The 23,172-nt window shown below is 35.6% G+C and overlaps 4 protein-coding genes and 1 pseudogene across 4 annotated transcripts; 4 read left to right on the top strand and 1 right to left on the bottom strand.

The window, feature by feature from the left end:
- Positions 1 to 1,054: 1,054 nt before the first annotated feature.
- Positions 1,055 to 3,286, top strand: LOC108840737 (cytochrome P450 81F2-like; annotated as a pseudogene).
- A 4,707-nt stretch (positions 3,287 to 7,993) lies between these two features.
- LOC108837658 (E3 ubiquitin-protein ligase RSL1-like) lies at positions 7,994 to 9,035 on the top strand. Its single transcript, XM_018610691.2, has 2 exons — positions 7,994 to 8,700; positions 8,782 to 9,035. The coding sequence occupies exons 1-2, from the start codon at positions 8,048 to 8,050 to the stop codon at positions 8,936 to 8,938; spliced, it is 810 nt and encodes a 269-aa protein (XP_018466193.1). The 5' UTR covers positions 7,994 to 8,047; the 3' UTR covers positions 8,939 to 9,035.
- A 358-nt stretch (positions 9,036 to 9,393) lies between these two features.
- LOC108826640 (60S acidic ribosomal protein P3-2) lies at positions 9,394 to 10,190 on the bottom strand. Its single transcript, XM_018600026.2, has 2 exons — positions 9,930 to 10,190; positions 9,394 to 9,697 (listed from the first exon to the last, which is right to left on the bottom strand). Exons 1-2 carry the CDS (start codon positions 10,125 to 10,127, stop codon positions 9,533 to 9,535), a joined length of 363 nt encoding a protein of 120 aa, XP_018455528.1. The 5' UTR covers positions 10,128 to 10,190; the 3' UTR covers positions 9,394 to 9,532.
- A 3,480-nt stretch (positions 10,191 to 13,670) lies between these two features.
- LOC108840474 (villin-5-like) lies at positions 13,671 to 18,897 on the top strand. Its single transcript, XM_056991564.1, has 22 exons — positions 13,671 to 13,778; positions 13,899 to 13,998; positions 14,095 to 14,163; positions 14,248 to 14,484; positions 14,582 to 14,759; positions 14,837 to 14,969; positions 15,079 to 15,241; positions 15,323 to 15,470; positions 15,569 to 15,690; positions 15,769 to 15,924; positions 16,007 to 16,075; positions 16,161 to 16,229; positions 16,315 to 16,452; positions 16,536 to 16,664; positions 16,757 to 16,904; positions 17,056 to 17,066; positions 17,155 to 17,295; positions 17,372 to 17,497; positions 17,577 to 17,642; positions 17,727 to 18,254; positions 18,333 to 18,493; positions 18,667 to 18,897. The coding sequence occupies exons 1-21, from the start codon at positions 13,723 to 13,725 to the stop codon at positions 18,444 to 18,446; spliced, it is 2,901 nt and encodes a 966-aa protein (XP_056847544.1). The 5' UTR covers positions 13,671 to 13,722; the 3' UTR covers positions 18,447 to 18,493; positions 18,667 to 18,897.
- A 1,650-nt stretch (positions 18,898 to 20,547) lies between these two features.
- LOC108840493 (putative glucose-6-phosphate 1-epimerase) lies at positions 20,548 to 22,829 on the top strand. Its single transcript, XM_018613318.2, has 8 exons — positions 20,548 to 20,747; positions 21,037 to 21,111; positions 21,554 to 21,610; positions 21,697 to 21,857; positions 22,005 to 22,145; positions 22,251 to 22,353; positions 22,442 to 22,541; positions 22,602 to 22,829. The coding sequence occupies exons 1-8, from the start codon at positions 20,568 to 20,570 to the stop codon at positions 22,808 to 22,810; spliced, it is 1,026 nt and encodes a 341-aa protein (XP_018468820.1). The 5' UTR covers positions 20,548 to 20,567; the 3' UTR covers positions 22,811 to 22,829.
- Positions 22,830 to 23,172: the final 343 nt, after the last annotated feature.

Genomic DNA, 23,172 nt, shown 5'->3' with positions numbered 1-23,172 from the left:
ATATATATACAATTATTATAATAGTGCTTATAAACATTTATTTATCGTGATAGTTACATTTCATTTATAATTTCAAAATTTTATAATTTTTAATGAAGAAAAGTTTAAGTTATACATTAGTATAAATTTATTACAATTTCTAATAAATTAATAATTTTTGTAAATAATATTATAATAGAATTGTGCTGTAATTCTGATCTATATCAGAGATCTCCATTTAGAAGAGACTATTTACGCTCTGAATATGTATTATCAAACGTGAAAAGAAATGAACATTCGTCGACACCTTCGATCCAACAATCATTACTGCAAAACAAGTGTAAGGGAAAAGTTCAAAAAAAAAAAAAAAACAAGTGTAAGGGAAATAGCTTTTTTGAAAAACAACTGCAAGGGAAATAGCTCTTCTCGACACGTTTGAGAAGTCGTGTAAGGGAAATAGCTTTTTTGAAAAACAAGTGCAAGGGAAATAGCTTTGCAATTAATAGCTCTAAGGAAACTAATCGTAGTGTAGTGTAATTATCTAATGCAAGTGGTCATGAGTGTGGATGATACATTCGTATTTGAAACCTGAATATCACATATTTGGTTTTATGATGTCCTTGTTTAGGTCTAACCAAGGTGGATGATACATTTGCTCAAATTTTCTAAGTTGCTGAGGCCAGCTATCAATAATACTGCATTGATAAGTATAAATCATCTATGTTTTTTTTTTTTTGCTAAATTATCTTCTATTAATAAATCATCTATGTTTTGAACTGATAATCTTAAATAGTCACTCTTAAAACCACTAAACAACCGACCGTGTATATATATCAAAGTATCCAAAAACCAAACATATATTGAAATTTCCAAGGAAAATTCATTTCACCATTTTCAAGTGGACCGCCATAATGAACCAAATAGTATCATAACAACCCGTCAAGGTCAAAGAAAAGTCGTATGAAACAAGTATCCCTTAAAAAGCTTGACGTGGTATGCAAAGCTTGACGTGTGTTTAAGTTTGTGTCCTTACTTGTGCCATAAACCCCGTCTCTCTATATATAGTAACATAGGCACTACACATAGGCCATCAACATTAATAAGTTGAACCTCTGTGAGCTAAGAAAATAGAAACAAAACAAAACGAAAACACACAAAAATGAACAACGTTTGGATTCTATTGCCACTCGTATTGCTTATACTAGCCTACAAATTCTTATTCTCATCCAAAACGCAGCGTTTCAATCTCCCACCAGGACCAACTCCGTTTCCCATTGTCGGCAATCTCCACCTCGTGAAACCGCCTGTACACCGTCTCTTCCGCCGCTTCGCAGAAAAATACGGTGACATCTTCTCCCTCCGTTACGGCTCTCGCCAAGTCGTCGTGATCTCTTCTTTACCCCTTGTCAAAGAATGCTTCACTGGTGACAACGACGTCATTCTAGCAAACCGGCCGTACTTTCTGACGGCCAAGTACGTCGCCTACGACTACACCCCATGGGAACCGCACCTTACGGCGACCACTGGCGCAATCTCCGCCGTATATGCTCTCTTGAGATCCTTTGTTCTAACCGCCTCACCGGGTTCCTCTCCGTTCGTAGTGACGAGATACGACGGTTGCTAACGAAACTCTCACGAGACTGTAATGGTCGTGTCGTTGAGCTTGAGCCTCTTCTTGCAGATTTGTCGTTCAATAATATTGTCCGTATGGTCACAGGGCGACGCTACTACGGAGACCAGGTTCGTTTCATTTAAATGAATGAATATATAGTAACGTTTAATACACTAAGAAAGTATAGTGTTCCTGTAGAAAAATATAAAGTATTTATCTATCAAAGTTGGACCCTATTAACCAAGTGGTGGTGGTAGTCCGGTGACAATTTTTTGGAGTTTAGTGTGTATTCACATTAGTCCTGGGTTTGATTCCTTCTAGATGGACAAAATGATTTATATGGTGGATCGTAATAAATAATCGATTCATTCAACTTTGGCATTAACCGGAAGATATTATTCAAACTCGGAAGGTATTATTCAAAATTGGTCAGGCAGTGTAATATCCAGTCTACTCTGTAACACTAAGTGTGTTACTATCGAGATCGTCCGGATCAGCCGATAGAATTTATTAAAAAAGAAAAAAATGGACCGTATTATGTACTGTTTTATTATGTGGACTATTCAGCATTTCAGACTAAATTATTTGTCTTGAATGATTTTTAAAGGTTCATAACAAGGAAAAAGCGAATCTATTCAAGAAACTAGTGAAGCAGATCAACGATAATAGTGGTGCGAGCCATCCAGGAGATTATCTACCGATTCTTAAAGTGTTCGGACATAGCTATGAGAAGAAAGTGAAAGCACTCGGTGAAGCCATGGACACTTTCTTGCAGCGTCTGCTCGACGATTGCCGAAGAGATGGAGAGAGCAACACAATGCTTAGTCATTTGCTGTCTTTACAACAGGACCAACCCAAGTATTACAATGACACCATCATCAAAGGCCTCATGCTTGTAAGTTCACTTGATAATCTATCACTTTTTACTTTTTATATTTTTTTTGTGTGAAATTACATTTTATATTTGCAAGAATATGTATAGATGAACTAACATATTTGAATTATAAATATAGAGTATGATGCTTGCGGGAACGGATACTGCAGCCGTGACGCTAGAATGGGCGATTGCAAATTTGTTGAAAAACCCTGAAGTGTTGAAGAAGGCAAAAACCGAGATAGATGATAAGATTGGACAAGAACGTTTGGTCCACGAGCCAGACATTGTGAATCTCCCTTATCTCCAAAACATAGTTCTTGAGACCTTCCGGTTGTGTCCGGCCGCACCACTTCTTGTACCGCGTTCTCCTTCTGAAGATATCAAAATTGGAGGATATGACGTGCCACGCGGCACGATCGTACTAGTCAACTCTTGGGCCATCCATAGAGACCCAAAGCTATGGGATGAGCCTAAGAGGTTCATGCCAGAGCGGTTTGAAGACAAAGCAGGTGTGAACGCTAATAAACTTATGATGTTTGGGAACGGAAGAAGGACTTGTCCTGGTGCAGCTTTGGGGCAGAGGATTGTATCCCTGGCTTTAGGGTCGTTGATTCAATGCTTTGACTGGGAGAAAGTCAATGGTGAGGACATTGATATGACCGAGAATCCAGGAATTGTTATGCGTAAGCTCGTGCCATTACGAGCTGTTTGCCATCAGCGTCCCATTATGACTAATGGGTTGGCTTAAGATGACACTATGTATATTAAATCAACTTGGTTCACCATTTGAAAATTGCCGCGGTTCAAAAGTCTTTTGGATTTATTTTAGAAAAATTGTGGTGTATATACAAGAAAAACTAGCATATTTGCGAAAATTGATTTTTTGAGTTTCGAGGTGACGTGTTTTTTTTAATTGTCCATAGCACCCCTATTATCCTGTTTTTCAACCTAGTGCCTAATACATATTCGAACCTTACATTTCATCATTACGCGAGACTAGAATATATCTAACCTCTCTAATTTCTTTTGGTTTTTCCGTCGGAACGATCCGTCTTCTCTCACATTATCTCTGTTTCTTCAGTCGAAACCCTTGCTAAAAAATTATCACCAAATCCTCAGTATTTTTTTTTATTTCTACGTGGAAACCATTGCTCCGTTCAATTCTTCTGTCTGCCGTAGTATTTGATTATGTCTCATATTCTTATCCATTTAGGACTATTCATCCTAGAGTTATATACGCCTGAGAGGTGTACTCGAGTTTTGCAGGTGATAAAGTCGCTGCGTAAAACCGTTAAATTAAAAGCCAAGAACTTGGATGGCAAAACTGCAACGGACATACTTCAAACTCACCAATCTCGTTGCTTTCCTAGAGGAAGAAGACTTCTCCACAGTGTTTAAAAAAAAAAAAAGACTATTTTCTGGTTCTACAATGACACTTGCAGAATACTTGAGAAAAAAATCTAAGATTTATGGAAAAACGAAACAAATTCTTGGGGATGAGCTCAATTCGAGAGAGGTCTCTAAAGACTGCTAGCAAATGCAACGATGCAATACTTGTTGTTGCTGTACTGATAGCAACAGCTACTTACCTGGTTGGTTTCAGTCCTCCTGGGGGAGTTTGGCAGGAAAATTCCTCAAATCCTACCGCTCACAATGTTCACCACGCTGGACAGATGACTGTGTCTTTTTACAATGCCTTATTTATTCTTGCCTTTAACGGGTTTGCTTTCCTACAATCTCTATATGTGATCATAGTTCTCATAATTGGACTCCCAATGTGGAAGTTAATTTATGGTTCAGTGGCGGTTTTAAGTGTCGCTATGGTAGTATCATACGCTATATATTCCCGACTCGAGACGACCAATTGGAAGGGATATTAGCGATCATCTCCGTCTTGGCCTTCCGACTGATCATAGCAACCATGTTGTGTGCTACTTTCGTGGCGTTCACTATTGATAACTGTCGTCGGCACCGAGTGGACTTCCCGGACTGCTTCTCCCCATAGGATACCTTTTCTATTTAACAGGATTAAACCAGCCCTAATACTTGTACACAAATATGTAAACAATTTTAATATATTAAAAATGTATAATTCATTCCTAGGTAAAAATTAAATTAAATTTTATATTTTTATCACGTCAAATTTATCTATTTATTTTATAAATCAGAAACTTATCTAAACAGAATATAATTATTTTACAAATCAAATTATAAATCATAAAATATATTTTTTATTTTTTTCTAATTTTTTTTCTAATTTTGCTTCTAATGTCACATACTATTTCTAACAAAAAAAACATTAAACTAATAGTTGTCGTTTTAATTAATAAATCTAATGTTATTTTCAAAATTGCCCTTCACTTTTATACACATTCACACATAAAAAATGTATTTGATCAAAAAAAAAGAGTAAAGACCTGACTGATTTCCCTGCTACCATTTGCAAACACATCTTTTGCAGTTAGCAGCGGTTGACAGTGTTTCAAAACAATCATACTAACTTCTACAAATTGCTTCAAACCACTCTAAACATCTTAAGATCAAAAATTGGTTTCAACTAGCATTTGTGATTGCAGGCAGTTGCGGGTGGATAATTATTTTTTTAACATTTTAGATTTTAAAATTAAAAATAGAAATATTATAAATAAAAATATATAAACATTTTATGTATTAATTTAAATTCACAAAGTATCATCATTTGTTTTATAAAAACTTTAAACTAGCTATTCATTAATTTTTTTAAATATTAATATGCATACATGTATAAAGATATACACATATATAAAACGAAACAAAATATTCTTTTATTTTTTTTAATATAAATCTTCAATCTTTATTAAATTATAAATTTTATCTAATTAAAATATTAAAAAGAAACATAATATTATTATTAATCATATTATATTAATAATTATTATATTTTATCACAGTAGTATATTTTTATATTTTTATAATATTATTATATTTTTATATTAGTAATTTATTATTAAACCGCTGTAATATCTCATAATCAATCAGTCACAAATATCCCGCAAACGCAACAATTTTCAAATGTTATGTCAGTTATACAAAACACTTGAAACCGTAACCGCAACCACAACCACACGCATCCGCAAACTCTCGTACACGCAACTGCAACCGCTGCGTTTGAACTAGCCAGACCCTAAAATAGTACTCCCTCTGTTTTTTTATGTAAGTAGTTTTAGATGAATGCACAAATATTAAGAAAGTCATTAATTTTTTCAAAAGTAGCATTGGATGTATAAATTAAGTGTAGTTAAACCAATCATAAATAAGTAAATATTATTTGATTGGTCACACTTAACCCAATAAAGAAAGAAATCATTTAAAATTATGAAAACTACTTATATTTTGAAACAAATAAATTTTGCTTAAACTACTTACAATAAAAAACAGAGGAAGTATTATTGTAAACTAAGTTTGCCATCATCTGTTTTTCAAGTGGAAACTCTTCTGCTGACAACTCGAGAAAACTATTTTTTCTCCAAGAATAATTTTTTTTATCTTCTCTTATGTGTTTGCTCTTGAAATTTTCTGCGAAAAAACTCCAATTTCATAATCAGATTTTGAATTATGAGATATGTCAAAAAGAGTTGCTCTGATTGATTTAGCGACTTAAGGGTAAAGAAATTGGTGCAGAGAAGAGTAGTGAGTTGGAGAAAAATTGGGAAGTTTTTTCAAGTGGTTTTAGCGATTAGTTTGCTCTTCTCTTTCTCTCATCTTCTCGCTCTCAAGCTTGATCATATTCTTTCTCCATCATGGTGGTCAGTTCTTTATTTTTCGTAATTGTTGCCTTCATTTCTCTTTTGTGTAACCAAAGTTGAGATAATTATTGAATCAGTTGATGGGTTTTTCTGATATAAAGTTTTGACTAAGTTTAGTTTAGGTGCAAAATATAAAAATTGGATTTTTGTGTGTTTAGTGATATCTAAAGTAGAAGTCTTTATCATTCGTTGGCTCTATTTTTTTGCAGATTTGTATTTACACTCTTGTGGCTGTTTCATACTATGATATATTGTGGTAGATTTAACTGCATGATCCATCTATGACATCTTTTGTGATTATCACATTTGGTCTTTGTGAGTATCATGTTGTGTGTAACTTTTAAAGTTCTAGTTTATGTCGGTGGACTCCTTTTCATTTTAATTTGCAATGCCAATGCTTGTTGCTTTTGAGATCCTTCTCTATGTACATCTTGAAGACCAATATGGTATACTCTTTAACTTGTAATATTACTCATGACTATGTTTTTATGATATATTTGGTTGTGTCTCTCAGTTCTTCTATTGTAGTTGTTTATGATAGATTTGGTTGTGTCTTACCATTCCTTGCGTTTGGATAGCGATTTTGAGACCAGACTTGGTTTCTTAGTTATTGTTTAATACTATTTAAAATCATTCCAAAAATTCGTAACTCGTTATATTTTCTTTTCCTTTAGTTTTTAGGAAAAATGATTTTTGCTCATTTGGTGATGAACTTAAAAGACTGAAAACAATCATGTGTATTGTAATATTCCATAATTTTTTTGCCAATCTCTCTATTTTTCTGGTTTGGAGACTATATATTTTTATTCAAAATGCAGTTTTTAATCTATATTTCCTTTACACTTGCAAACACTATAACCGCAAGATTGAATGATGGGTTTGTTTTCTTGCATCTTTATGTTTCTTTTGTTTATGGTCATTGCATAGTATATTTTTATTGAAAATTATTTTCTCTTAAGTATGAATAAATAGTCTGAGACTATTAGAGATAAAATGATTTTTGGGAGTGAGAATTTTTACCAACACGTGTATTTGTGACTATTTCACTTTCAATAGCTCGTTTTGCCATATGCCACGATGAGTCTTGTTCCATTGCAGAGATATTTATAATGATGTGCTCGAGAACGAGATAAGCAGTTTCTTCATATAAAAGTATTTAGAAATAATAAAAATGTAAAACTATTCATTTTCCAGATATACGTTTATTGTGTATTTACTTAAACACAATATAAGAAATATCAATTTACGCTAATATGAAATAGAATTTATAATAATTTCTAGTTTTTATTGAATAAATAAAAATATCAATTTAAAAATTTATAGATTTACATTTTTAAGTAAATACACAATATAAGAAATTTATAGAATTTTTAATATATCATGATAAGCTTATTAGTTTTTTTTTTTTTTTTTTTTTTTTTTTTTGATAATCCTGGGGTTCCCCACTTCGTGGGTCATTCCCCAGGGCCCGGTCAGGCAGCGGTCCGCTTCACCCGGGAGGGTATTACCTGGGCTGAGGACAAGGCCCAACACCCAGTACCGCTGGTGACACAGAAGAGTAGTTCCCCCCGCCTAGCGTCGAACCCGGGGGGAACTACTCTTCTGTGATATAATATCATGATAAGCTTATTAGTTGATATAATAACAAACACAAGATCAGAAAATTTTGTGCAATATCTCAACAAATTAAATTTTAAGATGATCTTTTCAACTGAAAGAATCTAACAATAACGTGCGAGTGTTTTTCTTTTTAAGCCATTTTCACTCGAAGAGTTTGATAAGGCGCGCGAGGAGATGGCAGCGAGGAGTAGACCACGTGACCAGAAGGATAAAAACATTCTTCGTTTCCTTCCTCGTGAAGGCAAACCAGACAAGAAGACAGAGCATTGCAAAATATGTCTGGACGACGTTGATTCCGACCTAATGTTTTACGTTGAAAGATGCGGTCATCGGTTCTGCGTTGACTGCGTCAAACAACACATAGAGGTGAAGCTGGCTGATCGTAAGATACCAGACTGTCCTCATCACAGATGCATCTTCCATCTCTCTATCGACAGATGCGGCGATCTTTTGTCGTACAAGGAAAGCTTGGTGTGGATGCAGAGGATTAGAGAGAACTCGATTCCTTTGGCGCAGAGAGTTTATTGTCCGTACGAGAGTTGCTCTCATGTGATGTCCACGGCCGAACTTTCTACATGTGGATCATCATCATCCACTGGACTTAGGAGATGCTTTAAATGCCGTGGGGAGTTCTGTCTCCACTGCAGAGTTCCGTGGCATGGTAGGCTATCGTGCAACGACTACAGGAGGTTGTATCCTCATCGTTTTCAAGAAATTAGTGATGTTGCGAAGCTGAGATCTTTGGCGAATGTTAATGGGTGGCGTCAATGTCCCACGTGTTATCACATGGTTGCACGGTCTTACGGATGCAACCGCATAACTTGCAGGTACATCTGTTCTCTCTCTAAAACAAGTAGAGAGATTATTTTCTTTTGTTAGTTTCATAACGAACTTTTGATGCGGTTTAGGTGTGGGAATGCATTTTGCTACCAGTGCGGTTACTTATGGGACGGAGGGTTCCATGGAGATTGCAACCAAGATTTCATGTGGGCGTTTTCTCCTATATTAGTCTTTGTTTCTCTTGTACTACTACTAGGTTTCGTTTTACACCACCTCACTAAATAGGAAGACTTGTTGTATGAAACTTGCGAGCAGCACTCCCGCAAACAACTCGGACAAAGATTTGGACAGTGTGTGATGAAAATTAATCTCGTTTCTTCAATTTTTTCTTATGCATTAATCTAGGTCTCTCTCTGTAAGGAACAACCTATCGAGCTAGAAAGTAAGACAAACCCCATGAGTCCTTAGATGCTGACTGAGCTAGAGGCAATTATTTGCACTCGGTTCAAATGGTCCTTCGTGCCTCTATTCCTTTTGTCTAAATTACTGAAGATTATCGAGATATTTTGTCTGAAATATTTGCAGTCGACAGTTCTCAATAATATCCTTTGAATTTTAAAACGATAATTTGCCATCAGGCGTATGCAGAGCAGCCAAGTTGAAACTGACCGCTGAGGCTACGTAGGCATCTTTTCATTAGATCTCGATTTCTTATCCAACGATATTGGGTGAAGACAAAAAACCAAACATGTTTTCCTGACATAACATTATAGTCTTCTTGCAAAAAGTTCAATCTAAAGAAAAAACAATTTCGATAAGAGAAGCACAACACCCTCAAAAACTAACACGTTCGAAAAGAGTTTATTGATGGGTCCCTTCTTAACCAAAGAGATCAAAACCAAAGTCTCCTTCCTCCTCCTCAGATTCTTCCTTCTTCTTCTCTTCCTCCTTTGCGGCTGCGGCGGCCTCACCTCCACCACCGCCTCCAGCTGCTGCACCTCCACCGGCAGCAAATCCTCCTCCGGAACCACCACCAATGGTCACCTGCTCCATTTCATTTTCTATTATTACCACAAAGATTGCCAATACGCATTGCAACTGACAAAATGAGTTCTTGTTTGATCTAACTTAAAACGATCAGAATAACAATAGATTCTATCACAAGCTACTTAGCCAAAAAAACATAAAGCGATCTCTTCAATTCAGTGATCCTACGTCTTTAGATTCGAATCAAGAATAAACGAAACAGATCTAGCTATCAATGTGAGAGAGAGACCTGGCAGACGGCGGAGGTAGGGCAGACGAGGGAGAAGGAAGACTGAACGCCACCGGAGGAATCGGCGGAGAGAGCAGCCTGAACAAGCTTGCGCTGGAGATCGTAGGTGGAAGAAGCGGAGGCTTCGAGGTCTCCCTCGTATTGCTTAGCCGTCCATTCTCCGCCTTTGTTTTTGCAGACGAATGTGAATACTCCCATCTTTCTTCTCTCTTCTTTTTTATAACGACGGCGAGTTATCTAAAGCTGACAAGGGTAGTGTGCGAAGTCTTAGTGCGTTTATATATGAGTGATATTTCGAGAAACCTAACAAACCCTAGATCAGCTAAATACTCTACTGGGCCCGATACAGAGCCCATCAAAAGCTCTACGTTTTTTAATTGATCTGTGTTCTGTAATAACAAAGACTTTTGAGATTAGAAGTTTTTAGTTTTCTGTAAATTTATATTGTTTGTTTTCTTTTCTTTTTTGGAACCTTTTTTTTTTTTGACAGAGAATCTCCACCCCAATTCTATAAAGGATCATAGTCATGGTACCATTACAATCATAACAATCATCAGGTACACCAAGTCATAGTAGTGTTTTCAGACTAAAAACATATTGTAACTCGACCACAACATGGAAGAAGCACACTAGAACTCTACCCTTCTACTGCCGAGATACCATTGTGTTCACAAACATTCTTGGTAGGTTCTGGTTCTGCATTCTTCTCATATTCTTCTTCAGCTTTTCTTCCTCTTGGAACTGCCACTGGAGATCGACTTCTGTATCTTTTTTGGAACTTAATTTATATATAGTTTGTTTGAGAATTACGTCTGTTTAGTTGTATTCAGGAGTATAATAAATTTTATACATTATAGGTTGATAATAAATTTTATACATTATAGTTTGAAAATTAACAGAATTTTCCAGAGCTTTAAATTTTTTTAGACTTTTACAGTTTGGGTTTTGAAACAATGAAAATGCAGAAGCAAAAAAGAAGAATAGATAATAGCAGAGTGAATGGCGACAACACCACCAACAAGGTTCTCGTACTCCACCCTCTCAAATCGTTCCTGCATTCGTTTAACGTGCTTTAATCTTGTAAACGTTTTATAGACACCAACCCCAATCACACATGGTTTTCATATAGTCGTATCTATTAAAAATTTAAACACATATCTTTTTGTAACATGAATCTAGCACAGCCTTCACTAAAGATTTTGATCACGCCATGTTGTTACTAATGTTCTTGACGAAACCCAAAAGTTAAAACATCATTCATGATGTGACAACACCATCCAGTAAAATAACGCAACATCACCTGCATATTAAAAAACAACCAATATATATGACAAGAGAATATTACATTTTCAACAACAAAAAAAAATCTTTAAGAGGCAAGATCAATTGGATCCACTGGCCCGTTCCACCGACCAAATCAAGATGCTTCATCCCTGGAAATGGTGTCAAAATTGATAACACTTGTGATGAAAGTATGCCATATAGCTTCTATACAAATTAAAGTCCTCTTTTTTTTGTTCCTGCAACCAAGTCCAACAAATTTAACTGGTGAAACCGAGAACAAAGATGCTTCACGGATAGAAAACGAAAACACTAACTTTCAAAATCTAAGCTCGACGGAGAGAGAAGGGCGAGTTCCAGAGAGTAAAGATTGGGCTATTGTATTCAATATGGGCCTATTTAATTTGGTCCCGGCCCATATGAGTTAAGTCATTGATGATGAGACGCGGCCAAGGTATAAAAAAACGGGAAACAATTGTATTGTTTGTTATCGTTACTAGTATTTTGCGCCACCGCGTAAAATTCGGCGTTCAAAAGCTATACGGCCATGGCGGAAACTGATAGACGATTTTCCAGAATTGTATGGATCCGCGATGCGGGAAGAAGAAGAGGAAGACGAAATCTAAGGGAGATGAGAAGAGAAAGAGCAAAGAGAAAAACTGACAACTGCGAATGGCGCGGCGGGGAGGAGACAAGTGAATGTGACGAACCTTGTTAGTGCATTCACCTTTTTTTTTTTCTAATTTTGTTTTTTCATCATAACCATTGATTTAATTGAGCTTATGGACGGACGATTAATTAATTTCTCACAAATATCCAAGACCTTAATCAACTAATTAAAAATATAACCAAAATTTGAAGCTTAATCAACTAATCAAGTCTACGTATTTAATTTTGAAGCTTAATCAACTAATTAAAAATATCACCAAATTTTGAAGCTTAATCAACTAATCAAGTCTACGTATTTAATTTTGATGCTTAATCAACTAATTAAAATATTACCAATTTTAAAGCTTAATCTAGGGCTGGGCAAAAAGTCCGAACCCGAAAAACCGAACCGAACCCGATCCGGAAAAGTAGTACCGAACCCGAACCGAAATTGATTAAATATCCGAACGGGTTCAAAATTTCGGTATTTAAAGAACCGAAACCGAACCCGATCCGAACCAAAATATTTTGGGTACCCGAATGTATCCGAAATAAATCTATATACTTAAATGTATACATTATTTTTATATATAATGTATATTAAAAATATTAAAAATATATAAGAACTTTTAAGTTTTCCAGAATACTCAAAAAATATATGCAAATAGTCAAAAGTAAATGTTTAAAACAGCTAAAGTATACTGAAAACACCAAAATAGTTAAATATCTATTGATTTTTTATCCAAATATTCAAAGAAAACCAATTTATATGTTAAATTAAGGTATTTTGACATATATGTTATGAAAATTTATATGTAATATATTATCTTTCTTATAGATTTTGAAAATTTAAAGTATATAATGAATTTTGAAAATTTGAAAACATTTTAAATTGATTATCCGAACCCGAACCGAACCCGCAAAGATCCGAACCGAACCCGAACCGAAATTTAGAAATATCCGAATGGGGCTGAAATCTTTGACCCCGAAAACCCGAAACCCGAATGGACTGAACCGAAACCCGAATGGGTACCCGAACGCCCAGCCCTAGTTTAATCAACTAGTCAAGTCTACGTATTTAATTTTGAAGCTTAATCAACTAATTAAAAGATTACCAAGTTCATTTCGTTTTGCCAAATCTCTCTCTCTCCATTGTTTTCTGACGAGTAAAAAACCTGAAATAGCGGGGGAAACCACAAAGGTTGTTTTTTTTTTTCCCTTTTAACTTTTTTGGAATCAAGAGAATTTTAGAACGATGCACCTTGTTCTTGAAAAAAATCTGTAAAAGGTATTATCTTTTTTTTTGTAATTACTTGTTTTCAATTTTTCTTGTCAATGACAAAACACACAACAAAGTAATCTATAATCCCACACCATTATGCGCATCAGCTTCATGCATGCATTTTATTATCGTCCACCACCTCGTTTGTTTTTTGGGGGTTTAATGCATGTGGGTTCTAATCTCCCCCTCGAAATTAGTCATTTTTTTCTTATCAATCTGGTACATACTTGGTCATAAAGAATTATCTTAGGGATTTTGGCTTCCTCTCGATGTTGCTCGTTGCTGAATATCCTCTGTTACATTTATTATCTTTTGGTTGAGAAAGTAATTAGGGGTTTCATAAAAGTATGAATCAATAGAAGCTTCATGTCTCATTAATAATGCTTGTTTCAACGATTCTAGCACCTTCATTGTGTTACACGATTCTCCTTTTTTTTTTTTGAGATAGAAGTCTGCAGAGTCTGAGAAATTTTCCGGTTAAAATGTCAAAATTCATACTCGTTATTTACCTTTGCAGGTTTACTCTGTTTTTTGAAATCTAAGAAGCTGAGGAGAGTTTAAGGTTTTAAAAAAAAAAACAGAATGACGTTTTCGATGAGAGATTTAGATGAGGCTCTCCAAGGATGTGGCCAGAAATCGTAACCTTCTCTCTCACTCTTAATCTCTCTCTCTTTTTTTTTGAACTTCTTGTGGTTTATTGCTTTTGAATCATTTGAATATATTATATCTCTTGGTGATTGCATATATATATGATACAGAGGGATTGAAATATGGCGCATCGAGAATTTCAAACCTGTCACTGTTCCAAAAGAGTCTCATGGTAAATTTTTCACCGGGGATTCCTATATTGTCTTAAAGGTCCGTTCTCTTTTCCTAGTTTATATCAACTCCTTGATGATCAAATACTTCTTGATAGTGTCTAAAACCTTCTTATATCTAACCATCTCATGCCAGACCACAGCGTCAAGAACCGGTTCCCTGCATCACGATATCCACTACTGGCTCGGTAAAGATTCCAGTCAGGTAATATTAACCACCCTCTTCACAATTCCTGCGTCTTTATTCAATGAATAAGAATAATGTTGGTGGTGTTAATTTAAAAAACAGGATGAAGCTGGCGCTGTAGCCATTATGACGGTTGAGTTAGATTCAGCGTTAGGTGGGCGTGCTGTTCAGTACCGAGAAGTACAGGGTCACGAGACTGAGAAGTTCCTTTCCTACTTCAAACCTTGCATTATACCTCAGGAAGGTGGAGTTGCTTCCGGTTTCAACCACGTCAAGCCCGAGAAGCACCAGACGCGTCTGTATATCTCTAAAGGCAAACATGTCGTCCGTGTAAGAGAGGCAAGTCAGTTAACTTAACAGTGTCCTGAATAGTCTTTTTTTTTAACTCAGCGGGTCCCTTTATGTTTGCATTCTTTTTATTTTCTCATTTTTACAGGTTCCGTTTGCTAGATCGACTCTCAACCACGACGATGTTTTCATTCTCGATACAGAGTCTAAAATATTTCAGTTCAGTGGTTCTAATTCGAGTATTCAAGAAAGAGCAAAAGCTCTTGAGGTTGTTCAGTACATTAAAGACACTTACCATGATGGAAAGTGCGATATCGCAGCTGTAGGTAAGTGAACTAAGCTGTCAAGAGGCTAAGGTTTTTTTAACCAAAAGTTAAAATGTGATTTGCTTAATTACTTGTAGAGGATGGGAGGTTGATGGCTGATGCTGAAGCTGGAGAGTTTTGGGGTTTGTTTGGTGGGTTTGCTCCTCTTCCTAAGAAATCAGCACTCCGTGATCACAAAACCGCTGGATCTGATGGGATCAAACTCTTCAGGTAGACAGACCACATTTCATCTTAAACCGAAGTTGCCTTGTAAATTGACCGATTGCTGGAAAATATTATTAATGTTCTGATGTGAGATATGTTTGATCGGTCTTTCAAGTGTTGAGAAGGGACAGACAAAACACATAGAAGCTGAGTGTTTGCAGAAAGAGCTTCTAGAGACTAACAAATGTTACATTCTTGATTGTGGTCTGGAGTTGTTTGTTTGGAAGGGAAGAAATACTTCAATCGACCAAAGGAAGAGCGCAAGTGAAACTGCAGAAGTAAATTTATTTCTCATACACCAAACCAAACGAATAGTCTTTTGGTTTGATGAGTTTTTGCTAAACGTCATTTTTTGACAGGAGTTTTTCCGCTCGTCTGAACGTCCAAAATCAAACCTGGTGAGTGTGATGGAAGGGTTTGAAACAGTGATGTTCCGATCTAAGTTTGATTCATGGCCGACTACAAGTGCCGTGGCTGAGCCCCAACAAGGCAGAAGCAAAGTGGCAGGTGTACTAGTAACACAAGTAGCATTGATTTTAAATTGCTGAAATTTTGATCTCTCTCGGTTACGAGATACTTAATCTCTGTTTCTTTTTTTTTACCAGCTCTTTTGCAACGGCAAGGAGTTAATGTTCAAGGCCTGGTTAAGAGTTCTTCTTCTTCGTCTTCTTCTTCTTCTTCTAAAGACGAGCCTAAGCCATACATTGATGGCACAGGAGATCTCCAGGTAGTGACTTGATACCAGCATTGAAGTGTTCCAATAAGTTAACATAATCTTTTGATTGTCAACTATGAAACTTTACAGGTCTGGCGAATCAATCGCGAGGAAAAGATCCCTCTAGAACCAGCAGAGCAATCAAAGCTCTATAGTGGAGATTGTTATATATTCCAGTACTCATATCCCGGAGAAGACAGAGAAGAAACTCTAGTGGGTACTTGGTTAGGAAAGCAAAGCGTTCAGGTACATTTCATCACACACATATATATGGAGACTATTGCTCTCTATATCTGCTCACTGATGGTAATGATATATATATATATAGGAAGACAGAGCATCTGCTATTTCCATGGCAAGCAAGATGGTTGAATCCATGAAGTCTATGCCAGCTCAGGTACTTATTCTCGTTATTTTCTGTTACAGATTCTAGGTCCAATATTACATTTAGGAGATGCATTTGTTAGTGTTTATCCATGCAGGCTCGCATTTACGAGGGAAAAGAACCGATTCAGTTTTTCGTTATCATGCAAAGCTTCATCACATTTAAGGTTAGTATCCTAAGTCTTATTCCTTCAGGTTTTCTTTTTGTTAGTTTTGAAGTGATCTTTTTTTTATCACAATCTTTTGTCTCAGGGTGGTCTTAGTGATGCTTTCAAAAAGTACATAGCAGAGAACAAAGTACCTGACACTACTTATGATGCAGAGGGTGTTGCGCTGTTTAGGGTTCAAGGTTCTGGACCAGAGAACATGCAGGCCATACAGATAGAAGCGGTAACGTATACTGAAAACCATAATGAAGCAGCTTTCTTCTTCTTCATCAGTTTAGTAATTCAATTAGTATCTGGTTCCAACAGGTTTCTACAGGGTTAAATTCTTCTTACTGCTATATATTACATGGTGATTCTACGGTTTTCACTTGGCGTGGCAATCTAACTTCACCGGATGATCAAGGACTTATGGAGAGAATGTTGGATCTGATCAAGGTAAATAATATTGAGATTTGTTTCTGCATTTAAGAGATTACCTCCTCAGATCTCTCGTATGGTTTTGACCCTCTGGTTCATTTGAATTACAGCCAAATGAAAACACCAAGGCACACAAAGAAGGCTCAGAGTCTGAACAGTTTTGGAAATTATTAGGAGGGAAATCAGAATATCCAAGCCAAAAGATCAAAAAGGATGGAGAGAGTGATCCTCATCTCTTCTCTTGCACATTCTCAAACGGTAAAAAAAAACATATGGCAACATCTGTTCCCATGACTTTCACTTTTTCACTTATACCCTTTTTTTTTCTAAATCCAAGCACTGATATAAACTGTCATTTTTCATTTTCTGGTGGGTTTGATAATTCTTGTGCATGCTGCTATTTTACCAGAAAATCTAAAGGTAACATATGGTTTCCATTTTTATAAGCCAGGTTTCTATTATGATTACTCACCAGGGCTCTTCTTTCTTTCTTATTATCCTCATATAGGTTACGGAGATCTTCAACTTCACTCAAGATGATCTGATGACTGAAGATATCTTCATTCTTGATTGTCACACTGAGATCTTTGTCTGGATGGGGGAACAAGCTGACCCCAAGAAGAAACCGCGAGCTTTAGCCATTGGGGAGGTACTTAAAGATTCATTCAAATACATTTAAACGTACAAAACTGCAAACTATTCTTATAGATCCTCTTCCTCAACAGAAATTTCTTAAGCACGACTTCCTTCTAGAGAATCTAGCAAGCGAGACACCTATATACATTGTAACCGAAGGAAACGAACCTCCATTTTTTACTCGGTTCTTCACCTGGGACTCTTCTAAATCTGCAGTAAGTGACTTCTCTCTCTCTATATATATTATACTTGCTAGATTCATGTTAAAGGGATAAAACTGCTTCTTTCTTTCAGATGCATGGAAACTCTTTCCAGAAAAAGCTAGCAATCTTGACGAACAAAGGACAGCCGCTTCTAGATGTAATAAGCTTTTACCTCATTTTGTGCAAAATCAATCTCTGGACACTTCTGTTTTAGATGTTTTGTGTCGTTTTATGCTCTCAGAAACCTAAAAGGAGAGTACCGGTGTATAGCAGCAGCAGGTCCAGCGTTCCAGACAAATCACAGCCGCGGTCAAGAAGTATGAGTTCTACTCCAGACAGAGCTCGTGTGAGGGGACGGTCTCCAGCATTCAACGCACTTGCTGCAAACTTTGAGAACGTAGGCACAAGAAACCTATCAACTCCACCACCTATGGTTAGCCCATTGGTCCGGAAGCTTTACCCTAAGTCTCTTGCACCAGACCTCACCAAGCTGGCCCCCAAATCCTCAGCTTTTGCTGCCCGTACAGCGCTTTTCGAGAAATCTAGGCCTGCTCCTCAAGAACCATCAAGTAGCATTCATGAAGATTCAAACGAAGCAGAGACACCAAAGCTGAGATCAGAGGGAGAATCAATGAGCAGCATTGATGAAGATTCAAAAGAAGAAGAAGAAGCAGAGAAAGAAGAAAGCAACCTCCCTACTTTCCCATACGAACGGCTCAAAACTGACTCAGAGGATCCTCCATCAGATATCGATCTCACTAGAAGAGAGGTTCAGATTCTTCAAAAAAACACATATCATAAGATTCGTTTATTGGAATTGTGTTTATATAGCTTCTCTTTACGACAGGCGTACATGACTTCAGCAGAGTTCAAGGAGAAGTTTGAGATGACAAATAGTGAGTTCTATAAACTGCCCAAGTGGAAACAAAACAAGCTTAAAATGGCTCTTCATTTATTCTGAAACACACTCAAGAAGCTTCTTCTTCTTCATCTCAACCACCAAAACCCGTAAGTTGGTGATCCCTTTGTTTCGGTGTAATCTTACACTTATGGATAGACCAGGAGATCCGGTTCAACTGCTAAACACAGGTTCTTGATCAAGTTTTGAAAGATCAAGAAATCGGTTTTAGTGTAGAGTGTCTTCCCTTTGTTAAATCTTATACTTAACTCTTCTTTTGCAGTTCAAGAAATACACACAGGGCATCATACATTGATCTTCACCTTGTGAGCTGCTTACAAATAATGAAAAAGAAAATTATACTTCGGATTTTGTTTGTGTGTCGGTTTGTTTACCATCTCACTGATCTGTTTGGCTGTTTCCTGTTGGGTACTTCACTTGTCTCTGTTGCTTTATATTATTGAAGAAACAATGTAAATTATCTTTATTCGGGTCGTCAGTAATCTTCATCAGTCCCATGTTTAAAACCTTTTTAATAACTTTACAATATAAATACTGTTGCAAAATATATAATTTATATAATGCTTTAATAATAACTAGACTACAATCTAGATAATAATTTAGTTTGAAATTATCGGGGATAATTGGTTGACGGTTGTAGAATTCAGGCTGTATAATTTTTTTTATATATGTATATGTAACTGTCGAAATTAAATAAAAATAATAATAAAAAGATGATTCTAACAATAATATTGTTTTGCTTTATAAAAAGGAATAATTGCACTCTACACACAAGATTTATATGTTAAATAATTTTTATGTCATAGGTTTCTATTGTCATTTTTAAATTTTTTGAATTTAATTTTAAAAACTACATAAAACATGATTGATAATTTTATGATAATAGATAAAAACTAAACTAAAATCACTTGTTACAACTCAATCAATTATTCACATTTTTTACAATGTTCTAATAGTTATGAATTTTTTTAGTTGCAAATAGTTATGGTGTTTCTAGTTGTTTTAACAGCTGTCTAAAATAAATTTTATCTGATTTTTTTCACAATGTTTCTGAATGTTCCACTAATCAGAATTGTTTTGTTATTTGTATCAAATCTTACATGTTTGACGTTAAATAATTCATATGCCAAATTAGTATAACCATAATATTCGATGGAAGTAGGAGTGGGACGGATCAGATATCTGAAATATTTTGAGCTATCCGGATCCATGTTTTATTCGGCGGATCCGTGATTTTATTATCATTATCCAGATCGGAGGTTCTCAGATATCCGAGTATCAGATATCCTTTTAAAAATTATAATATCTGGCGGATATCCGGATCCGGATTTTGAATATTAAAATAAATAAAAATAATATTAAAATATATAAAAATATTAACAGTAATTTAAAAATAAAAATGTATATAATGTTTATAATTATTATTATATATGCTATTATAAATTTTATACAAAACTTAGATATTATTATAAAATGAAAATATAATAAATAAAATTAGTTTTTATATATAGATATTATTATTTTAAAAATAATTATTAGTAAAAATTATGGATTCGGATATTCGGAATAAAAAGTAAAATATGCAGATTCGTTTTTGACGGATCCAACATTTACTATCTGGATCCGGCCTTTCTGAATATTTGGATTTTTGGAACGGATCCGGATCAGATCAGACTCGGACAAAAGTCCCATGCCTAATTATCACCGTGTTCATATCATTTTTAGTAAACCATTATTTGTGTTACCGTATATATGCTACTTTAGCAAATATTATTGAAAAATGTAATGTAATATTAATTGAATGACATTGGAAGTCAAAATTACATAACATGCAATAAGACTATTACAAAAGAATTAAACTGAAGCATACACTAACTATTTTTATCATAATTGTTGATAAAAAAACTTTAATAAAATATCACAAAATAATATTTATATTTTTAAAATAATAAAAGTCAAATAAACAAAAGATATGTAAATTTGTTTATTTAGAAAATATATAACAAATAAAATTTGTATTTAGTTTTGAAAAAATAACGTGTCAAAACATAACAAATATTATATCTATTCAAACTCGGGAATTACCGGATAACCACATGGTAACTAAATAAATAAACAGAGTAAGTTTTAAACAGTTAAAAGAAAAAAGAAATCAAAAACAAAATGAAAACATTACAAAGGCATAGAAGAAGAAGAGTACTACTACTACAAACGACGATCCTCCCGTTATTGTTAATTTGTGCACTATCCATGGCGAAGGAGCGTCCTTCTTTCGAGCTCGCCAAAGGCATCAATTGCCTCGACAAAATCGTCCTCCGCGAGTCTCGCTGCCGCTCCGCCGAGGTATTCTCCCCTCCCTGCTACGCTCTGTTTACTTGATGATCCTTACAACCGCCAAGACTGATCTGAGATTTGTAGATTTTTTTGTTTTGTATTGAGATCGCTGGTTGTAGTGTATGATTACGTTTGTGTGAATCTATTAGTGTATTATGGGGGCGAGGCGATGGATCTGTTGATTATCAAAGGAAGGTGTTGGTTGTGAGTGTGTGATTGATCAAAATCATTTGAAGAGTGCAAATTATTAGGATTCTTTTAGTTTGAATTTCATCGTTTTGAGGAATGGTGCATGCAGGTATACTTGTATGGTGGTCATGTGACTTCCTGGAAGAATGAGAACGGAGAAGAGTTACTTTTCCTCAGCAGCAAGGTACTTACTATACACCATCTTACCACCTTATTTAAGATTTGAGTTTTGTGTTTACTAAGGACATTTGGTTCATGATTCATGTTAAAAAAAAGAACCTTCAAACTCAATTAGGAATAAAGCAAGGGGTCAAGATACTCTCCCTTTTAACTTGAGTTTGTGGAGATAAATAAATTAATACCAAAAAAGGTTGATGTTAGATATGCTCAACATTTATCATTAGATGTTTCTCTAGTTAGTTGGTTGTCTCTTTAGTGCAAAAGAGTATTTAATCTTTTGAGTAATTTGTCTCAAACTTTACTTCATGTTTGGTTTTAATTTCCTAAAGAAGCATGTGAAAAGAACAGAGTAATCTTATTTTACTGTCTAGTAATTTTCTCACGTTAAGACTAGTTTGTTATGCCCGGTAGAGATCTCTGAAACCCATGTGCTCTGTATTGTGCAGTCTATATTCAAGCCTCCAAAACCCATCCGTGGAGGGATTCCACTGTGCTTTCCTCAAGTATGTGTTTATACACTTCTTCCCATCTTGTGTTCCCCTCACGTTATGTGAAAACCTTTCAAGTAAAATGTTTTTTGTACGTGCAGTTCAGTAACTATGGTCCAGTCAAATCTCATGGATTCGCTAGAAACAGGATTTGGGAAGTCGATACTAGCCCACCTCCTCTGCCTTCAAATTATTCTTCTAATGCTTTTGTTGACCTGATCCTAAGGCCAACTGAAGACGATCTCAAGATGTGGCCTAACAAGTAAGACTCTTCAGAACATTATGCACGTATATTAACCTAGAAACAATGTCTACATTAGAATCTTGGTGTGTGTGTTTTATTTTTTCTTCATCAACTCTCACAAAGAAGAGCATTTCTAACTTCCATCTCGGTGTATCCATTTTTCAGTTTTGAGTTCCGGATGAGGGTAGCTTTGGGATGTGAAGGGGAATTGACGCTGACATCTCGTATCAGGAACATCAACTCTGATGGAAAGCCTTTTTCATTCACATTTGCTTATCACACCTATTTCTCTGTCTCGGACATTAGGTAAACCTCATCTTGCATTTGTGTGTTTTCATGCCAATTAGGTGCAGTTTCACTGGTAATAGAAACACTGATAATGCATCTCTGTTTTGTTTTGCTTGTGTTCAGTGAAGTACGGGTTGAAGGACTGGAAACGCTGGATTATCTAGACAAATTAAAGAACAGAGAACGTTTTACCGAGCAAGACGATGCTATTACTTTTGAATCTGAAGTAAAGTTTCAGATTCATATCACTCCTTTCTTTCTGTGATATATCTGTTTGTCTAGTATCATAACTTGTTGACTTGTTCATAACATAGACTGACAAGATTTACCTAAGTACTCCTACAAAGATTGCTATCTTGGACCACGAGAAAAAGAGGACTTTTGTTATTCGCAAGGAAGGGCTTGCCGATGCTGGTAAAACCTAAAACCCTCAGAATCCAAAGTTCTATACTATTATGAATCATTTTTTTGCAGTGGTGTGGAATCCATGGGAAAAGAAATCAAAGAAGATATCAGACTTGGGAGATGAAGACTATAAGTATATGCTGTGTGTTGAAGCTGCAGCTATCGAAAGACCGATCACGTTGAAACCGGGTGAAGAATGGACAGGAAGACTCGAGCTCTCTGCGGTTCCTTCTAGTTACTCAAGTGGACAGCTTGATCCCAGGAAACTCCTCCATTGAATTTTTCAAGCGTCCAAAACATCATCTTTCTTTCTCCTCTCTTTCTCTTAGTTAATTGCAGGTAACTTCTATTTTACTTTTCTTTATCATTTGGTTTTGTTATGAACACTTTTGTATGTTTCAAACTACATAGCACATCATAATACAGTACTAGTTTTGCCTCTTATTTGGAATATTCTAAATACCGTAGCGTTGATAAAATTAAATTTGATTTGTACAGAGTACTGTGAAGAAAGGAGGGAAGGAAGGTGTGAAGATGGTCATCAGATTATACTATAAAGAAACTGAGATCGAATAAAGAAAAAGATATTGCTTCTTAGCTCTCTTTAACACGATTTGCGGATCAAGACAAGAGACTTGCG

This window comes from Raphanus sativus, chromosome 2, assembly GCF_000801105.2.
Source record: "Raphanus sativus cultivar WK10039 chromosome 2, ASM80110v3, whole genome shotgun sequence".
Taxonomy (NCBI): Eukaryota; Viridiplantae; Streptophyta; class Magnoliopsida; order Brassicales; family Brassicaceae; genus Raphanus; species Raphanus sativus.
Note: the sequence above shows the minus strand (reverse complement) of the source record. Positions and strands in the feature narration are given on the sequence as shown.

Coding starts and splice junctions, on each gene's coding strand:
- LOC108837658 (XM_018610691.2), top strand. CDS start 8,048: ATGGCAGCGAGGAGTAGACCACGTGACCAGAAGGATAAAAACATTCTT. Junction 8,701..8,781: donor TGCAACCGCATAACTTGCAG/GTACATCTGTTC, acceptor GATGCGGTTTAG/GTGTGGGAATGCATTTTGCT.
- LOC108826640 (XM_018600026.2), bottom strand. CDS start 10,127: ATGGGAGTATTCACATTCGTCTGCAAAAACAAAGGCGGAGAATGGACG. Junction 9,698..9,929: donor CTACCTCCGCCGTCTGCCAG/GTCTCTCTCTCA, acceptor GAAATGGAGCAG/GTGACCATTGGTGGTGGTTC.
- LOC108840474 (XM_056991564.1), top strand. CDS start 13,723: ATGACGTTTTCGATGAGAGATTTAGATGAGGCTCTCCAAGGATGTGGC. Junction 13,999..14,094: donor ATTCCTATATTGTCTTAAAG/GTCCGTTCTCTT, acceptor ATCTCATGCCAG/ACCACAGCGTCAAGAACCGG. Junction 18,255..18,332: donor TCGATCTCACTAGAAGAGAG/GTTCAGATTCTT, acceptor TCTTTACGACAG/GCGTACATGACTTCAGCAGA.
- LOC108840493 (XM_018613318.2), top strand. CDS start 20,568: ATGAAAACATTACAAAGGCATAGAAGAAGAAGAGTACTACTACTACAA. Junction 21,112..21,553: donor TACTTTTCCTCAGCAGCAAG/GTACTTACTATA, acceptor TGTATTGTGCAG/TCTATATTCAAGCCTCCAAA. Junction 22,146..22,250: donor TTCTCTGTCTCGGACATTAG/GTAAACCTCATC, acceptor GCTTGTGTTCAG/TGAAGTACGGGTTGAAGGAC.